The sequence below is a fragment of the Vipera berus genome (assembly GCF_964194415.1).
Source record: "Vipera berus genome assembly, chromosome: 4".
NCBI lineage: Eukaryota > Metazoa > Chordata > Lepidosauria > Squamata > Viperidae > Vipera > Vipera berus.
In genome coordinates this window covers 121,175,814-121,184,444 of record NC_138206.1, presented here as the reverse complement: position 1 = coordinate 121,184,444, position 8,631 = coordinate 121,175,814, and the positions used below count along the sequence as shown (strand labels likewise).

General features: G+C 43.7%; 1 protein-coding gene across 1 annotated transcript in view; it reads left to right on the top strand.

Annotated features, from left to right (window-relative positions):
* Positions 1 to 8,631, top strand: part of ENOX1 (ecto-NOX disulfide-thiol exchanger 1) — a 289,641-nt gene that overhangs the window by 185,677 nt on the left and 95,333 nt on the right. The window contains exons 7-8 of the mRNA XM_081328001.1: positions 101 to 334; positions 8,030 to 8,242. Of these exons, the coding sequence (XP_081184127.1) occupies positions 101 to 334; positions 8,030 to 8,242 (447 nt within the window). The remainder of the gene's footprint in view (positions 1 to 100; positions 335 to 8,029; positions 8,243 to 8,631) is intronic.

The following is an 8,631-nucleotide window of genomic DNA, read 5'->3' as shown; positions in this document are numbered from 1 at the left end:
CACTTGATAACTTATTGAACAACAACAAGAAGAAAAACCTGAAGTAGAAAGAACTGCTTTATTTTTTTAAATTTTTATTTTTGGGGTTTCTCGTTTTCAGGTTACCGCATGCGATTAGGATCAAGCACAGATAAGAAGGACTCCGGCCGCCTTCACGTTGACTTTGCTCAGGCCCGGGATGACTTCTACGAATGGGAGTGCAAGCAGAGGATGTTGGCGAGGGAAGAACGGCACCGTCGCAAAATGGAAGAGGACCGGATACGTCCCCCTTCGCCTCCCATCATAATGCACTATTCGGAACACGAGGCCTCCCTCCTGGCTGAAAAATTGAAAGGTACCAACCCAGGAGAACATTTTCTTGCAGGCGTTTCATGACCCAACTAGGGAACATCATCAGTGCTAGAAGGGAACGGGGTTTGAGGAGGAGGTGGAGGTGGAGGAGGAGGAGGAAGAGAAGGAGAAGAGAAGGAGGAGGAGGGGGAGGAGGAGGAGGAGACTTGGTCCTCTATGAGCTGGGTGGTTTTTCTTGCAGACGCTTCATGACTAGGGAATATCACCAGTGCTAGAAGGCAGTGGGGCTTGCATAGAAGAAGAAAGGGAGGAGGAGGAGGAGGAGGGGGAGGGGAGGGGGAGGGGGAGGAGGAGACGACTTGGTGCTTTCTGAGCTTGGTGGTTTTTCTTGCAGATGCTTCAAGACCCAAACTAGGGAGCATCATCAGTGCTAGAAGGGAATGGGGCTTGTGGAGAGGAGGAGGAGGAGGAGGAGGAGGAGGAGGAGGAGGAGGAAGAGGAGGAGGAGGAGGAGGAGGAGGACTTGGTGCTCTCTGAGTTTTGTGGTTTTTCTTGTAGATGCTTCATGACCCAAACTAGGTAACATCATCAGTGCTAGAAGGGAGTGGGGCTTGTGGAGAGGAGGAGGAGGAGGAGGAGGAGGAGGAGGAGGAGGAGGAGGAGGAGGAGGAGGAGGAGGAGGAGGAGGAGGAGATGACAACTGTCGGCTCCTTGGTGCTCTCTGAGCTTGGTGGTTTTTCTTGCAGATGTTTGATTACCCAACTAGATAACATCATCAGTTCTAGTAGGGAGTGTGGTTTGCTGTCAGTTTATATCCTGGTGTCTTGCCTGTCTGGTAAGTAAGCAATACCTCAATCCAGAAACTGCCAAAGAGCCATTAGTAAATAGCCCAACCAAAGAATCTGATGACGTTACCTAGTTGGGTAATGAAACGTCTGCCAGAAAACAAACAAGCGCAGAGAGCTGAAATTGAGCCCTCAAATTGAAAAGTAACACAACACTTTCTGATTCCGTTTGATGTCAAAACATCACTAACACTGCAAGCTTGTTACCGGGGAGTTACTATTATTATTTTAAAAAACCTTTTTAGTAATATTTAATGAAATGTGTCTCTTTCCTTCCGCTGTATGACAACAGCTGCTGTTTGGCTAGGAGTGATCTGAAAAGGCGTCTTGCCTCTTTCTGCACTTCGACGATCCGTTTCAAAATATCCCAGTTATTTCCTTCACCTTAAATGTTGTCGAAGTTTTTTACACATTAAGGAGGTGTGAAATCCAATTTGCCACTCTGTGTACAGGACTCGGCAGAGAGAAGGCGATCCGTCACAACTTTCTGCTGTCTCGCCATTACGCGTCCTTCGCAGATTTTGTAACAGTTGAAGCCTGCGACGGAGGTGTCACTGCAGACCGCAAATATTGTGCGTTAGCCCAGCAGGAAAGGGGCGTTTGTGTTTTCAGTCAACTAAGAATTCTTCTGGGATTTCGATTCTGCGCCTCACTGTTTTGATCTGCGGTGACACTTGGATCCTGTCGGCAGCTTCGTACACTGGGCTTCCATTCACGCTGCATTTAAGCTGGTTTTATATCACCCCGTTAAATAGAAATAGAATCATAGCAATGGAAGGTGTCAACGCTGCTAATATCGGATGTTTTTGCACTGACAACAAATGGAAATGTAGCCATCTTTTCCCTTTCGCTTTTAGAGTTAGATGATGCTGGGAGGGAGGGATGTGAACAAGAGTCCAGCTAGACATAGCAACACTAAACTTAGCGTGAGAATCAAGGTTACTGAGCCCAGAGCTGATAAAGAATTGGCGGGCTGGAGAGCTGGAGAGGAAGCCGGTGCTTCAAGCTAATTGGGGAATGTGATTTGGAATTGGAGGAGGGAATTGTGCTTTGATACTATGTGCCCAGGGAAGGGGAACACAGTTTTTTGGCTGCGATTATGCAGTGCTACTCAAAATAAAGATTCTTTAAGGTAAACAATACCTCGAAGTTCTTTTGAAGAGTTTCATCTGTCGGAACCATGACAGAAAGGACCTTGGAGGTCTTCTGGTCCAACCCCTCGCCCGAGGCAGGAGACCTTATAAACACGTAGCCCTCGACTTTTGATCACGACTGAACCCAAACTTTCTGTTGTTAAGCAAGACAGTTGAATGAGTTTGGCCCTGTCTTATGACTTTTCTTGCCACGGCGGTTAAGCGAATCACGGCAGTTGTTCAATGAGTAACCCGGTTGTTAAGCGAATCTGGCTCCCCCCGTTGACTTTGCTTGTCAGAAGGTCGCAAGAGGGGATCCCGTGACCCCGGGACAATGCAACCGTCACACGTACATGCCAGTTGCCAAGTGTCTGAATTTGGATCACGTGGCCGCAACAGTCATGAGTGTGAAAAAAACGGACACAAGTCATTTTCTTCAGCGCTGTTGTAACTTTGCATGGTTACTAAATGAACAGTTGTAAATCAAGGACCAATTCTACCATCCCAGACAAGGGACTGTCCAATCTCTTCTTAAAAACCTGGAGTGATGGAACGCCCGCAATGAGGCAAGCAGTTCCACTGGTTAATTGCTCCCCCTGTCAGGGGTTCCTTCTTGCTCCATCAAGAATTTTAATAGTTTTTTCATTTTTAAAGAATTTTAATCTCCATCCAGAATTTCAAGGGGTTAATATAGTATTTTACAGAAACACGGTGGGCTTCTTTCCCAGCATGCCTTTAAGAAGGTTAAAAAAACTTTTGTTTAATTAAGTGGATATGACGCTTTTTTTTTCTACAGATTTCATCGAGGCGCTGTGCCAAGGCAACTCTGCTTTTCCATTTACATCTGTGGCAACTTGTTTTAAAAATACATCAAGGTCTCTCACTATCAAGGGGGAGTCTCAGAACTTAATCCAGTGCCTGCTTGAAATTATACATTTTAGATTCTTATTCATGCCTTTTTCTACTGATTGCCTTTCGTATTCCCCACCTGCTCGTCTTATGAAGGAATTGGTTTGCGCTTCCTGTTGACTGACAGAAGGAGAACCGCAGGTTCAAAGTCTTCATTTAATTTTGGGGGGGGCACTTTCGAGCTTCCCTCTTGTATCCATGGAGATTCTCAGTCATCCAAGTCCCGGTTGCCCCAAAAGTGTTTTTTTTTTTCAGGAGGTAACTGGACTTTCTCGTTTATTATTCAAAGGCGTTTCACTTCTCATCCAAGAAGTTTCTTCAGCTTTGACCGGATGGTGGGGAAAACATAAGAAGGAAATGGTTGCATCTCCATCTGTTGTCAAAGCAAAAACATCCAATCTTAGTAGCCTTGACACCGTGTTGTTTTTCTCCAAAGAAGCGATGCTCTAAACCGTAAACCCAACCTACTGTAGCTATAAAATTGGTTTTTGTGTTTCGCCTTCTCCGAGATAACTTCACTAGCAAATATTCAATGTACTGTGGGAGATGCTTGAGAATTGCAGGGGTTTATGGAAAGAGGGAAGTGCTCTGTTCTATTTTTGGCAAAATAAAAATAAAAATAAAAATGCTTTCAGCTTGTAAGCCACCGGGTAGTTGACTTGTGGCTTTAGAAAGCAAAGGGAGAAGATGAAATTAGAATTTTAAAAATAACCCGGTAAATTAGGTTATACAGCACTGCCGTGAATAATTTTCCTCCAGCACTTGTTAAAGTGTAATAATAATAATAATAATAATAATAATAATAATAATAATAATAATAATAATAATAATAATAATAATAATAATAATAATAAGAAGAAGAAGAAGAAGAAGAAGAAGAAGAAGAAGAAGAAGAAGAAGAAGAAGAAGAAGAAGAAGAAGAAGAAGAAGAAGAAGAAGTTGGAAGGGACCTTGGAGGTCATCTAGTCCAACCCCCTGCTCAGGCAGGAAACCCTATACCATTTCAGAGAAATGGCTGTCCAGTCTCTTCTTAAAGACTTCAGTGTTGGAGCATTCACTGCTTTTGGAGGCAGGTTGTTAATAATAAAGTTGGAAGGGACCTTGGAGGTCATCTAGTCCAACCCCCTGCTCAGGCAGGAAACCTTACACCATTTCAGACAAATGGCTGTCCAGTCTCTTCTTAAAAACCTCCAGTGTTGGAGCATTCACCACTTCTGGAGGCAGGTTGTTCCACTGGTTAATTGTTCTCACTATCAGGAAGTTTCTCCTTAGTTCTGGGTTGCTTCTCTCCTTGACTAGTTTCCATCCGTTGCTTCTTGTCCTGCTTTCAGGTGCTTTGGAGAATAGCTTATATCTTATATCTTAACAACTTATATCTCCTAATTATACAACCAAGGAAGTTTCTTTTTACTTCTCCTTAAGAACCCTCAATTAACCATTAACGGGCTGACAAGCCTTTGCAGTTTCTTGGCATGTATTAAATGTTACCTTTAATTAGATGTGGACTTGGCATTTTCATTCGGGAACTACTTAGTCCTCTAGACAGCCTCCCCCTCCCCAACACACAAAAGCGCAAAACCTCTACCACACCCCAACTTATACCGTAACTACAAGCCTGGGTTTCCAAACACTTCCAAGATAGGCAGATGGGAAGGATAGGAGAAATTGGAAGAGAAAATAACTGGGAGGCTGGGATGATTCTGTAATAAACATTTTGCCTGAACGGAAAGCTAAGAGAGTTGCAATTTTATAACGGCCACTTCTGTTCTTACCTGCAAAATGATTCGAGATTTCCCGATGCAACAGAATAATAATGTTGTAAATGAAGTTTTCATTAGAGGTGCTGATAAGAGTTGCAGATATTTACATCTTCAGCTGAGCAATCAAGATTAAAAGTGCTTTCTGATAATTTTATTTTTGCCAGCAGCGGCTTTGATTTATTTAATTGGCTTCGGCAAAGATGGAAGCCAAAAGCAGCCTCTTTTGAGGTGCATCCTTCAGTCTGGATGTTCATAAAATGCGTTGATGGAAGAAGAGCGTGGCTTTCTTCACCCAAAACCTTTTGGGGAAACCTTCAAAAATAGCACAATTTACTTTCTCCTTGTTGTAAGACCAGCCCTTGCAGTGACTCATCACAAAAATGGATTCCGGCATCCAGAGGTTGATTACCTGATTCTTTTCAAACATTTTGCAACCATTTATCCTTTCCGCAGGATCGATGCCTACGGAATTGATTAAGTGTGCAAATTTCTCAGAAAAGTCATATTCATACTCTAGGAGGCTTCTCAACATGAACGAATGCTTGATCTGTGGGGTCCTTGCTGCTCTCTGAGCTTTTGTGGTTTCCTCGTAAACGTTTCACTACCAAACTATGTAACACTATCAGTATTAGATGATGTTACCTAGTTTGGATAATGAAAGATCTGCAAGGAAACAAAGGCTATTAGCTTCGTTATCTTGCCTGAAGAAAAGAGGAGTGGGAATGGAATGGAATGGAATGCCAAGAAGCCGTTCGTGGACCATGAGAGCCTGCAACAACCCAATGTCCCTGCCACAGGTGCTCGATGGAGAAATGAACTGTTCCCATAACAAAAAGAAATATTACTATTGGACAATGTGAACACCCGGTGGGTGGGGAAGTGGGAATCCAGTGTTTAACTAAGCAAGCTTTCATGCAGGAAACCTCAGAGTTGGTTTCACTTCTTCAGTTCTGAGATGCTGTACTCAATAAAGTAATGCCTGCTGGGATTTAATTGTTGGACTGTTGACACAGAGAGCACAAGGATGCCAAAGTTCTCCTCCTCCTCCTCCTCCTCCTCCTCCACTACCACCACTACCACTCTGCAAACACTGCCCCCTTGTAGTGCTGGTGATGTTCCCTGGTTGTGTAATGAAATGTCTGCAAGAAAGGAACAAAGCTCGGGGAGTACCAAGGATCCCACAGTCCTCCTCCTCCTCCTCCTCCTCCTCCTCCTCCTCCTCCTCCTCCTCCACCACCACCACCACCACCACCACCACCACCACCCTAGTTGGGTAATGAAACATTTTCAAGAAACTGACCAAGCTCAGAGAGCCCCAAGGACCTTCATGTCAACCCTGTGTTGCTTCATCTGGGACTGGGCTCAGCCTTTTGCTGGACTGGGATATGTAAAGAACAGAAGTCAAAGGGGAATGAGAACCTTAGATGGATGAGTCAGTTGTTAATATGCAGACTGCTGAGTAACCTCCTGGCAGGATGGAGCAGCTTTGACTGAGGAACTCCATAAACTCAGCGAGTTTACAGACTTTTATTTATGCTCAGGTCACCTATTGTTGTTGTGCCTTTGGAATATGAAAACTTCATTAGGTCTACTTGCTTGCAATCTCATTTGTCTCTCCACCAGTAATGAATAGTAAATAATATTCATTGCAATAGTAAATGCTAAATCCAGAGTTTAGGAAGTTTCTGGCATGGAGGTCAATGGAGTTTAAGGTGAGGAGAAGACCCAGGTGGAATGAAAGAGTTGGTGTTGGGATGGAGCCCTTGATCTCCTCAAAGGTCCTGGAGATCACACTGCTGGTCCACAAGGATCCCTTCCCCAGACAGTTGATGCCTTTGTGAGTTTTTTCAATCTTTCTTAGACATGGGAGATTGATTCAGAGTGTTTATGGTCATTCTCAATCATCCAGGTCATGGTTGTCCCAAAGGTGCTTTACAAAAGGCAACTGGACTTTTTTTGGGGTTTTTTTCCCTTGAAGATGTTTTGCTTCTCATTTAAGAAGCTTCTTCAGTTCAGTCAGAGTAAGGGTCAACCTCACTCTAATGGTCTATCCTCAAACATAAGCCAGAGTGTCAAGGATGAAACTTTGGCAGCTACGTGTTTCTGCATTTCATCTCGCCTTTACAGTAAGTGGGTGGGAGGTGTTACTGTCAAATGGGTATATGGAGGAATGAAACTTCTTTGATTCAGCTGCAGACTGTGGGAGCCTGAAGCCTTGTCAAGGACACCAGAACAGGTGTGGATTTGAAGCAGACGGTTCCCATAACAAAGTGGAGTTGTTGATATGGATTACATAAAATGTTGGGAGCTGGCTGGGAAAACTATTGTTTATGTCTATGAATTGGTGTGGGAACCTCAGAGTTAGTTTTGCTTTGACATAACCAAGCAGTGTATTCAATAAACAGTAAGATTTTTCAGAAATGGAATTAATCTGGAGTTTTATTTAGATTCTCAAGCTGGATATTGAAACAGAGTTACATCTCGGAATCATCCCTAATGATTGATTCATAGATGTAGCTCTGGCTTATGTTTGAGGATCCACCATTAAGGAGAGACAAAAATAATATTTTTACATCTCATCTTTCTTTCCCATGGAAACCAGGGAGTTTTATACACCAACACAACATATTTTCTACTTCACACGGATCTCACCGCAGCGTGATATTGATAGAAACCTCTCATTTGGAGTCACTTGTGTTTGCAGGGGTGCTTGTAAAACAGTTGCACACTCACGGATCCTATTGGAAAGATGAACTGTGGAGCTGAAAAAAGCTTTGTCTTCTTTTGACTCCGGTTGGGTGGAATCTTAAAAAATACTTTGTGTTTAATTATTCCCAGAGTGAACCTACTTCACACAGCAACGACAGCATGAGGAGTGAATGAAAATTCAAGCCACAACATTGTCTGGCCCTCGTGATAATCAGTGCTTCAGAGAGCAATTTATAAAGGTTTATATTAGGAGGGCGAAGCCGAACGAGTCTAAGATACGTCATAAATATTGTTAACAGGACAATTCGTAAGGGCTGAAATCCATTCACAGACAAAGAACGTGACCGTAATTTTAGCTTCTCTTGAATGGGTTTTGTTCCAGATGACAGCAAATTCTCCGAGGCTATAGTAGTGCTACTTACCTGGATCGAACGAGGGGAGGTGAACCGCCGCACGTCTAACCAGTTCTACTCCATGGTGCAATCGGCCAACAGCCACGTCCGTCGGCTCATGAACGAAAAAGCCAATCACGAACAAGAGATGGAGCAGGCCAAGGAGAACTTCAAGAACGCCCTGACGGGCATCCTCACTCAATGTAAGTAAACCCAGTTAGCTCTGTGAAGTGCGTTATTGTTGTGTGAGTGGTTTTCATGGGGATAGGCTTGCGGTCCGGTGGGTAAGTAGTTGCCATCTAGACTTTTTCTGTTGTTTCATATATATTGGGAAGAACAAGGAGCAGGCCCTTTCAATCTCAAGGTGAGCCACGTTACTGTGTTTGCGAGTGGAGCTGAAGAAAATAGAGGAATGGAGAAAAGTAGTTGGGCGATATAGGTAGTCCTTGACTTATGACCACAATGGAGCCCAACTTTCTTGTTGCTAAGCGAGACACTTCTTAAGTGAGCTTTGCCCCATTTTACGACCTTCCTTGCCACCGTTGTTAAGGGAATCACCGCGATTGTTAAGTTAGTAACACGGTTGTTAAGT